At 35.2% G+C, this 21,528-nt stretch overlaps 1 protein-coding gene across 17 annotated transcripts in view; it reads left to right on the forward strand.

Annotated features, from left to right (window-relative positions):
- LOC124709012 (tropomyosin) overlaps positions 1-16,168 on the forward strand; it is a 158,414-nt gene extending 142,246 nt beyond the window's left edge. For 3 of the 17 annotated variants that reach the window (XM_047240652.1, XM_047240645.1, XM_047240659.1), the window contains 5 exons: positions 2,285-2,355; positions 3,800-3,875; positions 6,004-6,066; positions 9,483-9,552; positions 15,631-16,168. In XM_047240652.1, the coding sequence (XP_047096608.1) occupies positions 2,285-2,355; positions 3,800-3,875; positions 6,004-6,066; positions 9,483-9,552; positions 15,631-15,713 (363 nt within the window). In that variant the 3' untranslated portion in view covers positions 15,714-16,168. Of the gene's footprint in view, positions 1-2,284; positions 2,356-3,028; positions 3,100-3,799; positions 3,876-6,003; positions 6,067-6,240; positions 6,304-9,482; positions 9,553-13,124; positions 14,552-14,744 lie in introns of those variants that run through there. The other 14 variants (XM_047240656.1, XM_047240662.1, XM_047240654.1 and 11 more) reach the window with 10 other exon arrangements.
- The last annotated feature ends 5,360 nt before the right edge of the window (positions 16,169-21,528 follow it).

Consider the following 21,528-nt stretch of genomic DNA (forward strand, 5'->3'; position numbering starts at 1 on the left):
ATACTTTAAACTGTAGTTAGTGATATTGTGCATACAGTTTAATGTCCATTGCACCCTTTGGAGAGGTTAAGATTGTCAGGACCTATGTGTTGATGCAAATTATTTTGACAATTCATGTGAAGTATCTCCAGTGTTGGGGAAGAGTTTGATTACAATGCCACGAGAATGTTGGATTTCTTTGTACCAGTTCAGACTGAAGTATCAGAAAATTGTGTGGTTGACCTTTTGTTCTGTATCTTTATGCACCCTGTTTGTCATTGTCATGACAATTCTGTTATACATCTCGTGGATACATACAATGACTGTTCGCTGAACCTTGTTTGAGTCACATGTGAAATGTTCATTTTTTCCTTTGTTTATCCATTATTTTGTAAAAATAGAAAAATTAACAGTGTCAGGTTTTTTTGTAATTATGGTTAGTTACACAAGTGCTCTAATCCAAAAATTTTTACTAAACAGTGATTAAAATATTGTCCTGGAAAAGACAACTTTATAGTTAGTTGGCTCACATGAATGGAATATTTTTAATTTATTCATGTTTTAAAATTATTTGCACCCAGGTAGCTTACAAAGTGTTAATTTGGTTTTTTACCCTGTGATTTGATTTACAATCAGGCACTAGTGTTCTCTTAACACTTCTGGATATGGAAATTTCAAGTTCTGTTTATACAATAGTCTGTATTCTTTAGTCAGTGACTGCAATAAACAATTGGTTATCAATTTCAGTCAATTATTGTGAGACTTCAGTATTCATAAGCGCCAAAGAATAATGCTACTTGATTCCACATGAATTGAGTGAGGTGATTTAAAATAATTTATACAAAAGGAGACTGAAAGGTAGTACTCAACCTATTTTTCCACTCTAACTAGTTGTCCTTTCTTCAGAGGCCTATTAATATTGAAGCTTTTATTACTGAATGGCTGGGTCTACCATATAAAAGTTTTGATGGTTCCACTGGAAATTTTAGATAAACAGTGTTTAGTAAGTGTTACGTAATGCAGTAGTTTGTTCATGTTAAAGGACTCAGACATCTTAGTGTTGGTAGAGCACTTGCCCGCGAAAGGCAAAGGTCCCGAGTTCGAGTCTCGGTCGGGCACACAGTTTTAATCTGCCAGGAAGTTTCATCTTAGTGTTGTTTGTATTTCTTCTCATAGTGTGTTAGCTGAGGTACGTATTGTGCCTCTGATTAAAAAAGGTTTTTTTGTTGTCTACATCCCCTCACACCCACAGAAAATCTTTTATACTCTGTCATTACTGTATGCATCCCAAGATAACTTTTCACAAAGAGTGGCACTTAAAATACGCTTTTGATAATAGAGGTGGACTTATTCCATGACGGCGTAGTTTTCCCCCTTGTTCATTATGTCACTATAGGATGCAATAACTTAACTTATTTGTTTTAAAGTTACGGCAACTGAGCTGTGCCTTCGTAGGTGGAAAATCTCATTTCACTCAGAGCACTGGAGTTTTGCATGAACTGTGTGTAAATTAATTATTTTAGTTACAGTGCTGACCCACAATGATTAATTTGTTAGTTTTCAAATACCATATAATAAGACTTCTAGCTGCCACTTTTGATAATGTTAGCTTGTAGATAGTTCCAATAGTAAGCACCAGTAGAAAAAAATTTAACACATAGCATTCAGTTTTGACTGTAACCTCATTGAATTTCACCTAAAGACAATGTGATGAGAATAAGCATTCTGTCTCTACTGAAATTTTTTATTTGATCTTTGATGATAGAGCAGTTCCCCCTAGTGCTTAACTGATTATGCATGTGTACCTGATAGAGGCAAATAAGATCCTTTTATATGTTAAAGCTGTGATAGTCGTCTGTGTGTAAAGAATGTATAATTTAATTTAATTTGTGCATGTCATGAAATGTGCCTATTGAATGCTGGTGCACTTTAGCTGTTTTTCTTGTGTGTGTGTGTGTGTGTGTGTGTGTGTGTGTGTGTGTGTTATATATACATGATGTACTTTTTTTGGGAGGGGGGGGGGGGGAGGAGTTGACTCTATAAACTCAATTTTTTTACTGTCTGTATTGTGGGGAGACTGCCTACTTTAAAGATTACCATTGAGTGGAACAATATTATTCCTTCATAAAATTAAAGAAAGTTACCAGCTTTGAACATTTTGCACTTTAATAAAGAATAAAGAAACATTAGACGCTAAATACATCCAATCATTTTAACATTTGTTCATTGTGGTGTGCATTGCATCAGCTGGCTCAGTAAGTTGTGCAAAATATCTGTTGGGTGAAGGTTGTGGGTTATCTTTCAGGTTGCTCGTAAGTTGGCCATGGTGGAAGCTGACTTGGAAAGAGCAGAAGAGCGTGCAGAAGCTGGGGAATCGTATGTTTCATATGTTAACATAAAAATTTGGCATGCTTTCATCAGTTTTCTGTGTCTCAAAACATACAATCCGTTTGAACTTTCAGGTGTTTGTAGTTATCAGCTTAACATGTCCTGGTGTGTAGTACTTATCTTCATGTGTTGATTCATTTCTAGTTGTCTGTGATGTATGGCCCATGTTTTTATTTTTGCTTTTGCTGTAGAACATCTCAGCTTTCAGGAGCAGCCATGTCATCTGGAGAAATGCTTTATCTTGAGTTGTTCTGATCTGCAAAAGCACAAGAGGAACAATGTTATGCTAAAGCATGAGCCAGGAATTATTCTCTCACTACTTCTTTGCACCAGTGATGCTCACATTGGGATTGACAGCATTAATTAAACATTGTTCCTTTTATTGCATGGCTATTGCTAACTGTTTGTTGATATTCACTGCACTACATAAATGCTATGAACTTTTTATCACATGTTACCACTTGTAAGATGCTTTCAGCTAATAATATTCCTCAGATGAGTCAAATTTTTTGAGTAAAATTCCTGAAGGGTCACAAATTACTTTTATGGTGTAGTGAAACATTCTCTTTAAGTGCAACATGTGATATAAAGTATGTCGTAGGTGTTTTATTCTCATACTCACTGCATGTGCATATTTCTTTCGCACCGTGTTGTGGTGTAGGTTGCCCGAAAACTCGTGATGATGGAACAGGATTTGGAGCGAGCAGAAGAACGTGCTGAGCAGAGTGACAGGTTAGTCTTAAATCGCCGAATTCTAAAAACTGAAATGACCACACTTGCTGGTCCTACGGTTATTTGGGGGGGGGGGGGGGGGGTCGGCTAAATAGGCTGATGTCAAAGAGAAGAAGAACCGCTCAGTAGAAAACAATATTCCAAATCATTTACTCAAGATATTTAATGCCCCAAAACTCGAATTTCTTGGAGACTGCTAATTTTCCCAGCATATTTAAAAGTTATGTTAGTGAGAGAGCATTTTAGTTGATGTCCTCTTTCAATAAACAATTCTTAAAATTCAGGAGAGAACTCGCATCAAGCAAGAGTACAACGAGTTTAATCATCCTTTGTTATCCACAGTGATTTTCATTGCTCGGATTGGGTATTGCAAGTATCACCGTAACACAGTAAGTAGAAAACACAAAAACTTTGTAATATGAAAATGCTTATCCACCCAGTTAACTTTATTTATGGTTTTGTGTACTAACCTAGTTACTGTTATTAAATTATAGGCATTTACATTTATATTTATCTTAAACTTAATGATAATTGGCAACAGCTAATTCAGAGATAAAGTTACTCACAGTAGTCCATGCAGTTACAAGAAACTTATTATGAAAAAATTCAGCTGTAACAAAAAAATGACTTTGAATGATTTCCTCATAAGATGTAAAAAAAAATTGTTGTGCAGATAATAATGGTTTTTAAAAATTTGCAGCAAAATTGTGGAACTGGAAGAGGAGCTCCGTGTTGTTGGCAATAACCTGAAATCCCTTGAGGTTTCAGAAGAGAAGGTAAGCAAAACAGTATGAGTGAGTGTGATTTAGCCATAATGTCAGTCAATTGAGTATTGTTCAAAAAATAAATTTAGGAAACCGTACTTACAATAGTCTTAATTTTCAATAATTGTTCTAGTTACATGTGGTCTTCACACAAATGAAAAAAATTATAATACTTTAAAATTAGTCAAAACTCGTGTTATCCGGTCAGCTGCTATAAAAATCTTTGTTGATGCTAAGCTTCTCTTGGCAATAATAATGTGACTGGGCATATCATGTTTTCGATTTGGACAATACAACACAATATGGATAATTTAAATTGTATTATTATTATCATCATTATTATTACAGTATTATTATTGATGCACTGGATTGCCTAAACAATGCTCCAGTTCTATGCATTGAGTTTGGTTATCCAGTTAGTGTGTACATTCTATAGTGTGTAATGGATATCATGTATGGATATATATGATACTGCTGTCAAACTCCTTGTGCCTGATGATGAGTGACAATAGGAACAGATAGCAAACATGAAGATTTTTCGTATCAGCTGGCAGTGGTGTGACAAGATTTTTGACAAACGTCTGCAAACTGCAAGGAAATATGTAAATTGAAACTTTATGATAGGAACAAAAATTTTGCTTTGAGCAAAATATGTGGTGCAGAATAAAAGTTCTTGAATTCCCTTAAATGAAAGTTTTTGTGGTGGTGGTGATACCAGTAAGTTTGTGCAGTGTAATAGCTGTGGACCCTAGGCTGTTAATGACGTGACTGGTCAGCTTCAGGTAATTTATTTCTTCTAGTGATGTTATCATTCATTAGTATTTTGGACCGGGGGGGGGGGGGGGGGGGGGGTTGGAGAGCAGCAGCAGCATGCATGTTTCCTTGTACACTTAAATTTTATTCACCTTTCCACATAAGGGAGTTGGAAAATGGGGTTAATATTAAATGGTAGTATAGTGTTAATATACTGAGGCCATTGTTGGCAAGTAGCAGATTTGTGTTAAATGGGGTTTTGATTTCCACGTAGTTGTCTGTAAGATATTAAATAATGGTTAAGTGTTATAGCTTTGTTGTATTCTGATTTTAGGTAGTTTTTCAACATTTCCCGCAGCCTCTGTGAAAAACTTTGATCACCATGTTAGTCGTTTTGCAGCCACGTCTCTTTATTTCGCTGCAGGAAAAATTTTCTATAGCTTGCCATTTCCTTTCACTATTCATAGTAAGTCATAAGCTGAAAACTTCTGTTATAATTCACAGGACTTAAATTTCTAGATGATCTTCAATCGTTGGTTTACCTTTCCATCTCCAGGACCATTTTATGTGGACGATCCCCATAATAACGTATAGGCTTTCCGGTAATAATGAAAAGCAATGTAGATTTGATATGCATCCTGTCATGGATTGCTTTACTAAGGAAAACAAATGCATGGGGTGTAAAGTTGGCTTGTAGATTCCATTGTGCATACAGGAACCATCATGTAATGTTTTTAGTCAAGGGGCTACAGAAATTTCCTGGTATGTTTTAAGTCATGGCAATCTGTTAAATAATGAGTTTGTTGAGAGTAAAATATGTAACTTGCCTCCACTTGTGAAAATTCAAATGCATACGGATTCACGGAGTTTGTTATATATTGCATACATTTTCTATAGAACAGACCATATGGTAAGATGTGATGTGGCTGATTTTTAAAAGTATTTTATGACTGTTACATGGATCAAGTTTGTAAATATTTATATACTTTAGTGAGTGCAGTTAGAGGCTTCATACGCTTAGATTCAGATGTTCTTAGAGGAGAAAATTTTTAGGACTGATTGCAAGTTCACACTGAAACAGAACCTTTCATAAATATCCAGTTCCATCAGTGTTTCTTTTATTTGAAGAACTTGCCATGAAAAATTATCTGCACACCAGTCAAAGCATTCGTACCTGCAACATAAGAATTATTTTCATTATAGATGTAATGTATAGTAATACAGCATTTCATAGTAAAGCAGAGAGGAAGCATCTGGATAGTATGGAGCCTCAGAGAAAGCTTAAAAGTATGTTCTTGTTGATTTTCTTTGTCCAATAAATGATAGTAAACAATTTAATTTTGAGACTTATGAATGATATGACTTTTGTTTCCATTGATAACAATAGGCAAACCAGCGTGAGGAGGAGTATAAGCAACAGATTAAGAACCTGAACAACAGGCTAAAGGAGGTATAGCACGACGGTTATTTGTGTCGAGCTAGATCCAAGCATGGTTGTCATAACCGTAGTTTGCAGTGTGCCTGTGATCTTTTTTGTGTATTTATTTTAACATGTGAACGTCTTTTTAATGCAGAGTGTTTAGCTTTTGCCTGATGCCTTTGCTTCCTCTGTCACATTTCCTAGGCGACACAGCGTGAAGAGACGTTTGAGGAGCAGGTGAAAGCCCTTTCTGGATCTTTGAAAGAGGTAACTTTATGGAAACAGTACATTTTTATCCTGTCAAACTGGAGACAAGCTTCTACGGAATATTTTCAATTACAGTTGGTGGTGGGCAGCTTACTCACTTAGCTATTTTCTAGCCTTTTTTAAAACATCAATGTTGGAGTTAATCATTGCTACTGGAATAATAGGCTCATTTTAGAATTAACTCAGGGAGGCACTGTAAATATTTTTATTTGGGTTTTTAGTTTCTCTAGGTTTATCTGCAAGTACCATTTAAACAAATTGATTAGAAGTATGTAGTAATTAGTAGTCTGACCTTAAAAACAAAACAAAATTTTTTTTGCTGTGATATTAGTATTGTTAAGAGGAGGGACTGACTGAATTGTGATCCTCATATAAACAGAACAAATTGTTTTCACTCCAATTTGAGTAGTGGTGAGTTGTAAAGGGCCCTTTAGTATTTGCTTAAATTTGTGTTGCTGTTAGCACAGTTGACCCATCCCCTTCGAACCAATACAGTACTGTGTAACCCAGTTGACATTAAATTTATCAGCACTCTAGATTGAATAAATAGCCATGCACTGAGGATGATTTGTGCATACTGTACTTGCTGATATTGCTTAGAAATATCAAATTTAAAAATTGTCTTTTTCTTGGTAGCACCTAATTTGGGAGTATTTCTCCTTGCTACAGCTTCACAGCTTCATCTGGTAAGGTTGGTGACGTCTCTCTCTCTCTCTCTCTCTCTCTCTCTCTCTCTCTCTCTCTCTCTCTCTCTCTCTGTGTGTGTGTGTGTGTGTGTGTGTGTGTGTGTGTGTGTGTGTGTGTGTGTGTGTGTGTGTGTGTGTGTGTGTGTCCAAATTTTTGGTAAATTGTGTGGATGAGTACTTTTAACTAATGTTAGCATGCAGACGCTTTACTTCCTTTACTTGTTCACATAAAATTATGCATGATCAGATAAGTTCTGCCCTAATATCACCGAAAATATTTTTATTGTTGGACTAATTATTGTAGCCTGTAAGTGCAACAATTAATAACTTACTGTGTGTTTTGTGTGTGTGGGGGGGGGGGGGAGGAGGGAGGAGGACAACACACATTAATTGATATATCATACTACTTTTAATTAGATGAATTATTGAAGATACAGTTAGATATATTTACACTACTTCAATATAATGTAGTTCTTTGTAAATGTGTGTACATACGTTGCAGCCAGCTATTTACAGCTATATAATTTTAAAAGGTAAACTGTAATAAAGACTTGGAATGTAACAATATTATGATACTCACCATATAGTGGAGCTGCTAACATGTGGAGAGGCACAACAAAAAGTCTGTCAGAAAGTGAGCTATCAGCAAGCAAGGCCTTCATCAGAAATAGATTACACACAACCATGGAAACGCAATGTACACACGACTGCAGTCTCTGGCTGCTGTGACTTAATATTCTTAGAATGAAATGTGTGGTCTAAAGGCAGAGTTCATTTGATCGTAGGATTCCTCACCCACCTTTCCCTCGTGTAACATTGTAACCTAGTGTACAATGTGATCTGAATATAAATTAAACTGTGTACCCTCCTCTTACCTCTGTAACTAACTGGCTAAGTCAGTGGAAGGAAATTGAATACATCATTAGTTGGACTATGTCTTGTAAACGGGTGTGGAGCTTAGAACAATCTTTGTATTGAGCAAAAACAATGGTGTTTAAGTATGATCAGTACTTTTGAGTGGCCCTTTCCAAACAACACATGTTGCAAATCTACTCCATTATTAATTTTTCTTTTCTCTGTTATGAGTGGCAGGTGTGGTTTAATTAAGCTTCATGTTTTCAGTCAGACCCTATTCAAAATATGTATGCAAACTACTCATTTAAGAGACTGTGTCATTTTATTACTGTAAGAGCCAAGTGCTCATTGTGTATCAGCAAACATGTTTGAAAAAAAATTTGTTTGCAAAATTCCCTAACTGTTCTGTACTTAAGTGCATGAAATATGAACATCATTCCAGTTTGTGTAGTATTTCCCATATTTGGAGTTTCCAAATAAGCAGTCCGTAGTATATGTTTTGTGTATTAAAATTGTATGTTCTAATCTGCAAATTGAAATCAGTTAAAAAAAGATATGTCATACAAGTTTTGTCACCTTAATTTTCTTTACACATTGTGGCAGCCTCGAAAATATTAAGTTGTGCTAACTGTGATACTGGTTGTACAACAAGCTGTTTGTGGAGAAATTGTCAAAATAAGGCCTTGAACAGGGCTTAAAGTAGCCTGTATGAAGTAGATTTTGTTGCTGACCTAACAACAAATAGTCAAAACTATTTAGTGGGGAGAATCAAAAATATTTTGTGGGGAGAGGAGACTTAGTTTCAGAGAAAGATAGTTCTGTAGTGCAAATCGGTGCTGTTACAGTAAATTGCAAAATCACTGGTCTTATTGAGAGGGATGTTAAATATAATCAAATACAAATATCAAACAGCACTAAAATATGTAAGAAATTTCATTGCATGCTGGAAAGTAAACAAATAGCATAGCTTATTAAGTTGAGAAAATTGGATGTCACTGAGTATCGTTTAAAGTAAAATTAAAAAATGAAGTGCAGCAAGATCAACAACACAACATAAACACCTTGTTTTGCTGCCATTATTATTAGTACTGAAAAAAATGGATTTAAATGAATTAACATACAAGAATTAAATCTGTGATTAGTGCCAAACAAAAACATCAGTTTTAGTGTTTAAAAAAAAGGTTGCAGGTAAAAACACATTTATTTGGGAATTCTCGTCATACTTAATAACAGTTCTGTTAAAATTAAATTTAACATTTGTAAAGTAATTCAAATGAAGGTCAAGCACAGTAATGGAAAGAACACAATTGCATTTGTGGTTAGCAGTTTCTCACTGTAGTAGTTCAGATTCTTTGAAATTGTAAATTCTCCTTATTTGATTCTTAGTGGCTGAATCAATGAAAAATGGCATCAGATGTAGGAAAGCTTCACTACAAACTGAACTGCTATTTGGTATATGTTTATCTACAAACATGCAGAACCTTTCCCATTCAGACTTTTTATCTCTTATATACTCAACAGCTCTGGAAGTTTAGATTCTAAATAAATTTGGGAATGTTTCATTGAATGTTACTTGTTCATTCTTGCTCTTAAAATTTATTTCTAATTGTGTGAAATTTCCATTGTTTAAATTCTCAGGCTGAAGCCAGAGCTGAGTTTGCTGAAAGGTCAGTGCAGAAGTTGCAGAAGGAGGTCGACAGGCTTGAGGGTAAGTACTCGTTCACATGTTTGGAATTTATTTTGAAATACAGATATAGTCTTCAGGTCTGCCAGAGTTGTCTCAAGGCAAGGGGAGAAAGAAAGAAAATACCTTTAAAAGTAGGTGTCCCCATATAGACCACCATGTATGTTGGAAAAACAGTGCCACTTAAAAGGATTTTTCTTGTGTAGTAGTTTCAGCTCGACTTCTACTGCTAAACAGTTTCTGGTTAATTATGAAGTAAATAGCCCTTAATTGTTTTAATTCCTTGCAGAAAGAAAATCTCCTAAAATACTGTCACAGAAAATCTGATATTCTTCCTTCCTTTGTTGAAAGTCAACAGTGTGTTATTTTCACATAACATTGTAGCTCAGAAAAAAATAACATTCTAAAGAAGCATAAACACAATTTCCATTTTCTTTCTTGCTTTCTGGTTTACTCTTGAATGTTAGAAGGATTACTTATATGCTAGAGCTTTCTTGATATGGTTTGACGTTTTGCTATATATAATGAAAGGTTTGCGTCTAAAAGTTTTCCTTGACAGTTCTGGCAGAAAAATAGGATATTTGGAATAGTGTTACTGTAAATATCAGGCATTTCAGGTGATAGTCCATTTCAGAGATACTCAAAAGAGGTTTAGTTCACTTTTCAAAAATTTCTGTATTTGATTTAAATATAATGTTGTTTTGAGTTTTATTAAGGCACAGAAATTTTGCTGCACTATTGTAAGTAATTATTTCGCTTCTGTTGAATTGCAATAGTAAATTTTTCTGTATTTTTTGAGCAATTGCAAAGTATTTTTGTTTAGAATTCTGAGCACATAATGCATAGGCAGTAGTTTCCTGAAATGAAATGTATTTGTTCTAGAATCCCACAGTCTTATAATATTCTGCATCATGGTTTCTAACAAGCATGCTGATGTGCAATTAATGGTGACATTAATTCTTGGTGCAGTTGATTAAAAGATACAAATTGGACTATGATTTCAAATGATACAGTTTGTATACAGTTATTTAAATCAGTGAGCAATGTAAATTAGTTCTGAAAACACTGAAACATGTATAAAGTGTTGTTAAATGTTGTGAGGTTACATTAGAACATTTGCATTTATATGTGGGTACAAGCAATTCTATTGAACACACCAATGAAGATTTTGTAAAGAAGTAACACCTTAAACATGATAGACATCTGAAGTGCCATAGTGGGTAATTAAGAGTTATTATCTGACTAAAGATAGAATTTGTATGTGCGTCCATTTTCATCTTCGGGGGGGGGGGGGGGGGGGGCGGCAAGAGGGAATACCGTATATCCGACAGACCACAAATACTCTTTAGCAGTAATCTGTGACAGAATCTTGGATGTCTTGCTGCAGTAAGGCATTGGTTGGGTTCTACGGTTATACTGTTCCTGGCAGATGATAGAGAAACACAAATATATGTGAAAGGAGGTGCAAGAACAAAAGCCTTCCCATAAGAGTATGTGTACAAGTTGGTTTTATGAGATTGCATTATTGCTGTTTCAGCACTTCTCCGTGTAGGAACACGATTACCCCATTGTGTTAGCTCAGCTTTGGGTAATACACTATGGTGAGGAAGCAACATTCATTAAATACATTTAAAGCCAGTGGCCATATCGTGTTGGATTCACAGGTTCTTAACCATTCACCAAAGTTAGCATCATTGAACCCAGTTCGTATTTGGATGGGTGAGTGGCTCTGGGGGCTGTCGGCTCGAGAGCACATGAGAGCCACCAAAATGGTATTCAATTAAGACTTGTGCCCGGCCATTGAGACATACAGAATTATTATTAGTGTTAACCCTCGAGTGGCCCTGCCATTTTTTATAACGTTAGGTGGTGTATGCTGTATTTTCTTCACATGTGAAGAATAGCTGTCTTTATGTTGCCAAGGCATACATATATGAACAAGTCAGTTTAATTAAACAATGATAAAACACACATATTAAGAGTTAAATTACTGTTTAATTTAACACTAATAACATACTCTCATATGAGTGTGTCGCCGCATGTAAGTGTTATCACACAGTAATGACCCACTCAAAGCATTAAACTGTGTAGTTGCATCAGATTCCAGCCAACCCCTTATTAGATTAATTATTTCGCAGACAACTGCCTCATTGTGGGATAGTGCCGCTTGCTTAGAATCGGGGTAATTTTCTTGCACAGACCGTAAATTTTTCTCACTTGGCCCACTGTTTATTGTATATCACTGCTGCTCACTTGATGTATGACAGCACAACTTTACACTGTGTTAGCTGAAGCAATAATGAATGAATAGGTACAGGCTCACAATTGTAAAACAAAGCTGGATTGGTACAAGACAATGTTATTTATTGATGGTGCTCATTATACATAGATGCGCTTGCGTAAGGCAGAAATTTAATACCTTGCTGTAATCAATATTTTATTGCTAGCTCTCAGTACCATAGGAAAAATATAGGGATTTAGAAGCTTCGGCAACACCTAGGCCATGCGAAAGATGAATCTGCTATTAACAAGAATTACTTATCAATTACTTGTGAAACAAGTTACTAAAAGAAAGTTCTTACATACAAAGGTAAACTGTTAAATTATTGAAATTTGTATCTTATCAACTGTTATCAGAACATAATTTTGTTCTTGCTGTGTGTGTGTGTGTGTGTGTGTGTGTGTGAAGCTTAGAATTGTTTTCTGTGTTGAAGTTCAGAATTAACTTTGTAAATTTAAAATTTTTATTTAAGTTAGCTGAAGATGGTTAAAACAGGAGAATGAAGGAAGTTGGAATCCAACTGTCACCACTGAAATTTGTTGTTTATTTTCAGATCTGTGTTGCTAATGTGTGGTACTATTTTTGGCATGTCTAAACTTTGTTCACCTTAAGTTTCCATGTTCATATCTCCATACAACTTTAATTCCTTTTCCTGTGTGTAATTTTTACAGCCCCATCAAGTACATTGTGGAATGTAAAATTCCCACATCATAAACAACTGTGTTGTTAGTAATATCGATAGGCAACAGAATAAAGTTGTTTCTTCATTGCTTCTTATTTTCATTTCAGTTCGTGTGTTAATTTCAGTAGAGAATAAATTTAACAAATGCCAGAAATTGTTCATGATTAAGTATTTGTCATTGTGAGGGACAAAATAACTAATAGCAGTGCTGAATTTATATTCATAGATTCTGCAATTGCTAAATAGATCAATGCAGTTTGTGAAATAAAAGCTTTAGACTGTTTTTTTGCAGTGTGATATTTTGCTAAGATTTCAAAAGGGGCAAAACACAGTTCCAGGTCCTCAGCCAGTGCTACAGTCTATAAAGTCTTAAGAACAAATGAGATTCTAGACAATTTGCTTTTTCTTAATGGGAAAATTTCTTGCAAGTAAGAAACTAGACAACATTTTTATTAAGACAAGGAAAATGTTAAAATATGAGGAACTGACGTCCTTCACTACCTTTTAATCATCCTGTTAAATGTAATTTAATTCATGATACTAAATATGTTCTAACTGTGTTTGACACTGACTTATTAATAATTTGTGTTTGTGTACACGTGTGTGAGTGAACATCAAACCCACTGTTTACAGATGACCTATTGGCTGAGAAAGAGAAGAATAAACTGCTGCAGGAAGAGATGGAGGCAACCTTGCATGATATTCAGAATATGTAATCCTGCGCCCTACTGTGGCATTAAGATGACTTAATCGTGTTGCGTGCTCAGAAATCCCCAGGTTTGATGAAAAAGTCCCTACTTTCCCCAAGCCCACAAATTGAAACATTCATCACTTCAAAACTGAACTACTTCCAGTGTATTACTTTTTATTTCTTTTTTGTTCTGTTCAGATAGTTTGAAGTAGGGCCTGTGGCACAAATATTCATTCTCCATTACATTCCAGAATGCAGTAGTGGTTTGTTGGTATTAATATGAAAATTGAGGTATTGAGAGATGTAGTGAGATGCTACTAGCGCATTGTGAACTGGAATTGGACACAATTCTCAAAGTACTTTATGTAAGCATTTATATTGTGTTCAAGTCAACATTATTGGTGCTACAGATTTTTCTATCGTTCTATGTGGTTAGTCAGATATAGTGTTTCCCAAATGGTTTGCTTAAATCAATTTATTGATGAGTGTTTCAAACAGCACAGTGTGACATCATTGAAATGATAGTTAATAATCAATAAATCTAGTTTGGTGTGTTAAGTGTGCTTCTGCAGTAGCCATATTGATTGATTACTGTCTGAGTATGAAACTGTAAATAAGCATAAGCAACTGCTGGGGAAGATAAATATTTATTACAGTTTTCTATGTAATAGTTGTGCAAATAATAGTACAGTACCTTACTAAATAACAAGCTTTCATTTTTTCCTGCAATGTGTTGACAGTGATAAAAACAGTTTACTGCCAACATTTTTGTAATCGAAAGCACAGTATTGTTAAAGAAACAATGAATCTGTAGTGCCTTCCTATTCTTCAAAAGACAAAGTACAATACTGGTACTTCTATGGTGTTACACTTCATATCCAGAGCAAAATTCCTGTTTTGCATGAATGCCTAAATTGCATGGATGTTTTTATTATTATTTTGCTCCCTAGTACTTTTAAGTAATATTTAATTTTTGTAGATGACACTAAAACTATAACACAGTATGAAGAGTTTTATATTTTTGTTGCTGAATGTATCATTATTTGCATTTTTTAAATAAAGAAAACTGGATGATATGTGAAATGAAACTGTTATACTGCCTCATCTTCATATGCTTATTTATTGTGTTAAATTAGTATTAATTTGTAAATTTTATCATAGTTATGTTGTATATCTAACAGTGTTGGGTAATAAAAATGTTTAATATTAGCATGGTTATTTTATAAATTTTGCACTGTTGATTTTAGCTTATTCCAGTCACGTCCTAATTTCTCAATAGAAGCAAACAGCTGCACAAAAGCAGCTCCTGTTTGTGCAATTAATTTGAGTTGTTGTAGAGTGTCAGTGCATTAAAACAGCATGTTTTTAATTTTTCTCTTTTGTGTATGTTTATTCACCTTCTCCTAAATCAATTATCCATTTGTCCTTCCTAAATTCCCACAGTTACTATCAAACTTGGGGGTAATAAGAATTATTAAAGTGTCTAAAATACTTCAGGTGGTCTCCATTTTTATTACATTGCATCATTGTATATCTTAATTTATATTTGTTCCACTTTGCAGATGAGCTGGTGATAGAGAAGGAGAAATACAAGATAATTGGTGACGATTTGGATTCTGCCTTCGTAGAATTAATCTTGTGAACAATTAATGACAGGCAGTGTTGGGCGGTTTCGGTGTGTGCCATCAATACTGTACTGCTACTGCTACTTCACAAAATCACCATTTACATCACACAGTCTATGGCTGCCTGCATCCAGAAATTGCTTTGTATTTTAGAATCATTCTAACCCATTATCCTAGAACAGTGAATGACACAGTTTTATGTACTAGTGTTCCTACGAACAGAATTAGAAGTAAAGCCTCTATCAAACAAGATGATTATTATTTTTGTAATCTAGAAGTTTTTGGATTCCTTTTAAACTTTTTATTTTTGAAACAATTCTTGTATTGTAACTTCAGTTGTAACATTTTTTATGCATTATTGTTTCATAACTTTGTGTGTCTCGAGAGTTTAAAAAGGTAGGGACAACATGGACTATTGTCACAAATTGGAGAACTGTATATTGAATGCCTGTATAATGTACATTTGTAAATTTCAATGCTTGCATCATCTGTTAGTCAATCATTGAACTAGCATTTTTTTCCCCATTTTTGTCCTGTTTTGAAATTAGGACTAGTTTGGTAGAGGACACGTAAAATGAAATGGCTTCTTGGTTAACTGGTTACCAGTATCAGCCTGCTAGTAGTTCCAGTTGCTTTTCCTATGTAGTGCTTTTGCAAGCTTTGTTTTGTAATGAAGCACTGCTTTGTAGTCAGTACTGATAAAGGAAAAATGACAAATTTTGCTGTGCCATATTAGAATCCATTGGCAAATGCAATGTTCATTGCTAAAGGAATATTTTCTCTTATTTCTTTGATATCTATTCTGTTGTCAATTTCTTTGCAGATGAGTTGGTACACGAGAAGGAGAAGTACAAGTACATATGTGATGACCTTGACATGACATTCACCGAACTTATTGGCCACTAGGAAACTGTTTAAATACTGTTTTTCAAGATATGTTAGCTGAGATGGGTTCACAGCTTTCAGTAAATTTTTCTGTCCACAACTTGCCTACAGAACTAGGTTGTGTAAAGTTTTAAGTGTGCCAGGAAACAAAGGTCTTAGTGTGCCAGAAAACATCTTTGTAGGTGAAGAACTTTTCACGTCAGGCCATTGTCAGCAAAACCAACTTGTGTTGTAATTTTTACTCATCATTAAAATCTTTCTTCATTGAGTTGGAAGGCAGCCTGTCAGTCATTAGTATGGGGAAACCAGTCTCTGATATTACTGCTTACTTCTTTACTGCCACAGGGATGTCACATTTATCCAGATTTCTATACTAATGGCTGTTTTTAATATTTTAAACAATGTGTGGACCCATCCTTCAGGTCAAGTTGCAGTCTGTACAAGGATGAAATAAAAATATTACTATTTAAAGTTTATTTGCTTGTTTTATTTCTGTACCACATATGTAGAATAAACTGTGATGCAAGTTGTTACATTTCCCTTCACCTTTTCTTGAACACATTAATATCAAGGTAGTTTTCTTTTTCTTTTTGTTTAATTTATGCCGAATTTGTAAATTCATTCAGTTCCAGGGATACAGTTCACTGTAAATTGATGCAACAATATATGTTACTTCCTTGTGAGCACACTTTCACAATTATCATGTAACTATGTAGATGCAGTATTTGTGAGTTTTAAATATGTGCCTGATTAGCCTAGTTCTACTCATCCATCACACTTTTGTGTTCTGCACCATAACTTTTCTTTTCTATATTTCCAAATGTTGCATATGTTAATAAGATACTATCCAGCTTTAGACTTTGTGGAATGACTTTCAATTTACAGTCTTATCAAGCCAAATGCTGTGAAAATGATCACAATATATTATCATAGCTAGTCACATGGTACTCTCTGCAATGTGAAAATCCACTGGGACTTAAAGAAAAAGGGAAACGTTTTCAAAACAAAGATAATAATTTGATAACTGCTGAAAGATCTCTCTTTTGCTTCCATGACCACTTCATCAGTTATCACTGTTGTGTATCAGACAGACAGCAACAGGAAGCAAATTTAGTAAAAAATGATATAGTTCTGCATATTTAGAGAGCGGCATCAAACCAGTCTCAGGACTGAAGACAACAACAACAATTGAGGATGAACAAATAGAACACTTGGGAGTCACTGTTAGATTCATTGCATATTAACAGTATAAAAATTTATAACAAAATGCATATCTTTCGTAAAAAAAGGACTTGAAAGAAAGGCAATTTGGAAATATTGTAATAAAAAAAGGGTTCCTGAAGTCAATAATGCATACCTGTGTGCTCAGTTAGTGCACTGGGTAGTGTTTCCCAGTAGAATACTCAAAGCCATTCAGTACCAGGTCTTTGTGTAATTTTTTTAAATCTTGCCAATAGTGTTGTAACACACACACACACACACACACACACACACACACACACACACACACACACACACTTGCTTAAAGTATATGTATCGTAAAACTAGACTTTTGTTTGGATTGAACATAAGTCATTAGTCTAAAATAATCATGAAGAGTAATAATCAGCTTAAAAATAAATTTGCTGAGTCAGGAATGACTACAAAATATGCCAATGTGAATATGTTAAACACACTATGTTCCATAACATCGGTATCTTGTAATACCGATATTTTGAATACTCGATGACAACATGTCTGTCACAGAATGTGTAGTCACACAGTGTGAAAAGCTTGTAAGGGTGTTGCTAGGTAGGTTGTGCTGAGAAATAAAAATTCAATGCAGTGCACAATTTCTGAGTTAATTACCAGTGAAGTTAATCGAGCCATTGCATGCACCAATTAAAGTAGCCTGACATCTAATTAGTGTCATTTGTTGTCATAGTGTAGATAATGGTGTACGAGGCTGCTCGGCCTTTAGCTCAGGTTCCATCCTTACAATCCTATGTCCGATTTTTGTATCGCTCTCTTGTTTGGTTTTAGGAAACCAAACAATTTGGCCAACTTCAGTACTAATGAACACGGAGGTGGTGCAATGTATTGAATTTCTTTTTCTTAACAATTATTTCTGAGCCCAAACTGCCCTGAAAGCTTTTCAGACTGTTTCTGGCTACCCTGTATACTCTCCAGAGCAGATGCTTGAAGTGACCTCCCTGCATTAACAAACATTTAGTTACTAGTTGCATCAACCAGTCACAAGGAGCATACAAGTGCACTACCAGTTCTTGGACATATGTTGCCGGAGTACTGTAATGTAACCTGTGAAGGGGTTGCTAAACCTACTGGTAATGTAGTGTCTTAGAGAAATGTTTCAAGCATGACAGCAGTAAGCCAGATAGTTGGTACTAATTGAGTGCACTGATAGCAGGGATATAATGGAAACAGATTGCATGGAGGGGAACAGAGTAAAAGTTTAAAGCCAAAATACACAGTTGAATGTGGAATAATATAAAAGATTGTACACCAAATTATGTTAATGCTGGACAGTTGTGCATGTATCCTAAAAGACCTACTGTAATTGTTAATATAACAATTAAGAAGCCCGATATATCATGCAGAGAAAATGATGAAAATAAAATGCCTAGAACCAGAATAAAATTTGATCTTTGTGACGTAAAACTGCCCACTGCACAAAGTTGGCAGTGCAAATTACATAGTATTGATTCAAGGTACTTGAACCTGTGGTCACAGTATTGCCAAATTGCCTTTGTTTGAGTTCAGCTTTCTACTGGAAATATACATGGGATGAAATTTTGTTAGATATTTTTGTTCTGTTAGTGTGCAAGGAATAACACTCTAGCATCTGTGCTAATTTTGATTTAACCTGTACCTCCAGTGACCAGTAAAATCAAAGTATGAGACATACCCAGAAAGTTAGTACCGTTTCGGAAGAAAACTCAAACATTTTTCAAACCAAAATTTATTACAAGACCCAGCTTGTCTTAATCTTTTTTCTACATAGTCGCCACCATTGTTCAGACATTCTTCATGGCAAGAAACCATCTCTTCTGTGCTCTCTTCGTAGAAAGATGCCGCCAGTGAAGACAGCCACTGCTGAACGGTTTTTGTGTCATCATCACTGTCAAAGCACATTCCTCCAAAATCATACTTAAAAGTTCAAGAAGTGGTTGTCAGAATGTGTGAAATCAGACTTGTACAGTGTTAATGCTCAGTCATGGTGTTACGTTGCTTCATAAAAATGCATGTCCTCATTCTGTTGGTGTTGCTCAAAACATTATTCAACAATTTGGTTGGGAACAGTATGATAATCAACTGTACAGTCTCAATCTCGCACCTTGTGACTACCACTTGTTCTTGACCATGAAGCTTGATTTTAAAGGAAGGTGCTTTGACGGTGGTAATGACACAAAACGCAGTGTTCAGCAGCGACTGTCTCTACTAGTGGCATCATTCTGTGAAGAGGGCATAGAAAAGTTGTTTCCTTGCTATGAGAAATGTATGTGCAGTGGTGACAACTATGTAGAAAAATAGTTTGATAGGCTGTTTCCTGTACAAATAAATTTTGGTTTGCAAAAAAAAAGTTTTTGAGTTATAACTTTCTTTCCCAAGTACTGAAATATAAAACTGTACCATGGCCTTACATGTGAAAAATGAGGTGAAATGCAGGTGCCATTTTAAACTGTAAAACAGAACCAGTGCTACATTACTAATAGAGGAAGTAATCCACACAATTATTGAGTATTGCAACAGAGATTTCTGTGGGAGACATCTTTACAAATAATTGCCAATTTATATGCATCTTCAGCTTGTGGGATTCCCCTCTGAAAAATGCTAGATATTCTACATAACATTTTGGTGTAGCTCTGACACTTAACTGGTGTGCACATGAAGGCGGGTGGTGATGTGACATACACTGGGAAGAAACTGTGTGTGTGTGTGTGTGTGTGTGTGTGTGTGTGTGTGTGTGTGTGTCACTCCAGCCAGTAGCATCATCTGCTGTGTCTACCTGCAGCATGCACATAGATGATTAAATGTTGATTGTTGTCTGAGATAGAAATTCTAGTAGATAGAAGAAAAACAGTGGCCCAGTGTAGTGTTCACTCCAGTGTTGACAACCAGGCTAGGAATGGCTGGAACATGGAGTGTAGTAAAAGCCTTTTTTTTTTTGCACTGTTAGAAGAGATTCTGAAGAGTTGTTAAAAAGTGTTTTAATGAATGCCTTTACAGAAAATTTTGAATAAACATCGAGAAGATTATTATTAGTATTGCTATTCCTACTACTTAACACACTACACTGCATGATATCCTTAGCACTTACTGTACCTTAATATTATCAGAGGCTAGAATTTTTTATATAATGAAAGAAGAAATGTTTATGAAAACCACACACATCAGATAGGCGAAGTACTGTGTAGCCATGCAATGGAAAGGAAGATAGTGGAGAAAATCAGCACATTATTAATGATAGAATATGAAAAATGTAGGTACAGCTTTTAAGTGCAGATATCATGAATGTAAATATTGCTTGGCTGCATGTTTTCTTCTTGCTTTATCGGACTGATATTGCAAAGCAGTTCATGCTGTAAGATACTTTTAGTAGCTGTCCTGTTGCTGTTGGGAAAGTCACTGGCATGGACTGTTGGGATGCACATACCTGCCTTGTATACATTAATGTTTTCTGCCTGAATTTCCTTCTATTTATTTTCACATTTCCAAGGATATCTTTGCCTTCAAAATCGTAGTACAACTAGTGCTAGTTTTCAACTTATTAGTAATTTTTAGTTTACACGGCTTCTGTTATACAGTCATAATTACACCTCTCTGATATAGTGAGCTAATTATTGTGATAATGTACTTCCCATCTGTGTTATATTATGTATAGAAAAAGCAGTTAGTAACTGTGTGTTCAGAGATAAAGTATATGTTAAATACTTGAGTAAATTGACGGTGTGTTAAGAAGAGTCGTCATTTTTTGGGCGTAGTTGTGTTTTTATAATGTTACAATACAATATGAAAGTTTCAGGAGGAAGACAAGAGATACATTTGGAAAAGTAACCAGTCATCTGCAGATGATTGATGTGTGCCTTGTTGACACAGCACAGCTCAGGAAATAACAAGTGTTGTCATGCAGTAATGTTAAGGTTGCCAAGTGTTTGATTACTTGTGCATTTCCTTGATTCATTTCATTTCAATAGAGCTGTTACCTCAGAAAGGCCACAGCCACACCCCACCCCCACTTGTTTTTCAATCTGTTCTAAATGATCATTTTTAATGACATTCCATCACTAAACAAAATTTTCAGGTAGCATTACTTCGCAAGAAAATTTTGTCATATAGGTGAGAGAATAATTTAATTGTAACCATGTTCCTAGATCCTTTTTTCCAAAAAATGGATGAGTTCTCTGTAGTCAAATTAGTGTTAGTCGTCTATAGTAAAATGGAATGTGTCCAAAAATTATAAACTGTGTATATACTTAACAGGACATTGGCAGATCTTGCCCTGGTGTATTGAAGTGGCAACTGAATACTGCGAAAGACCAATAAAGTATTCAGGTATGAGATATCTTTAGAAGTACCTGTTGGGTGTCCAGATTAGGATCATGTTAGAAACAGTCTAACGGTTTTGGTGATGAGAGAAGCGGTGCAAAACTAGATTGTGAACTTCGCACCTCTCTCACTTCAGTTGACTTACTTGAAACGTTCAGCCGATCCTCTTCTCTGGATATGCGGCTGCATCAATTTCCACAACTTCTTCTCCGAAGAAATGATGCTGGTTAGAGGAACTAAAAAATACTCTATCACTAGAAATAACTCGGTACCCTCATACTTTCGGTTC

The sequence above is a fragment of the Schistocerca piceifrons genome, chromosome 7 (genome assembly GCF_021461385.2).
Source record: "Schistocerca piceifrons isolate TAMUIC-IGC-003096 chromosome 7, iqSchPice1.1, whole genome shotgun sequence".
NCBI classification, from domain to species: Eukaryota; Metazoa; Arthropoda; class Insecta; order Orthoptera; family Acrididae; genus Schistocerca; species Schistocerca piceifrons.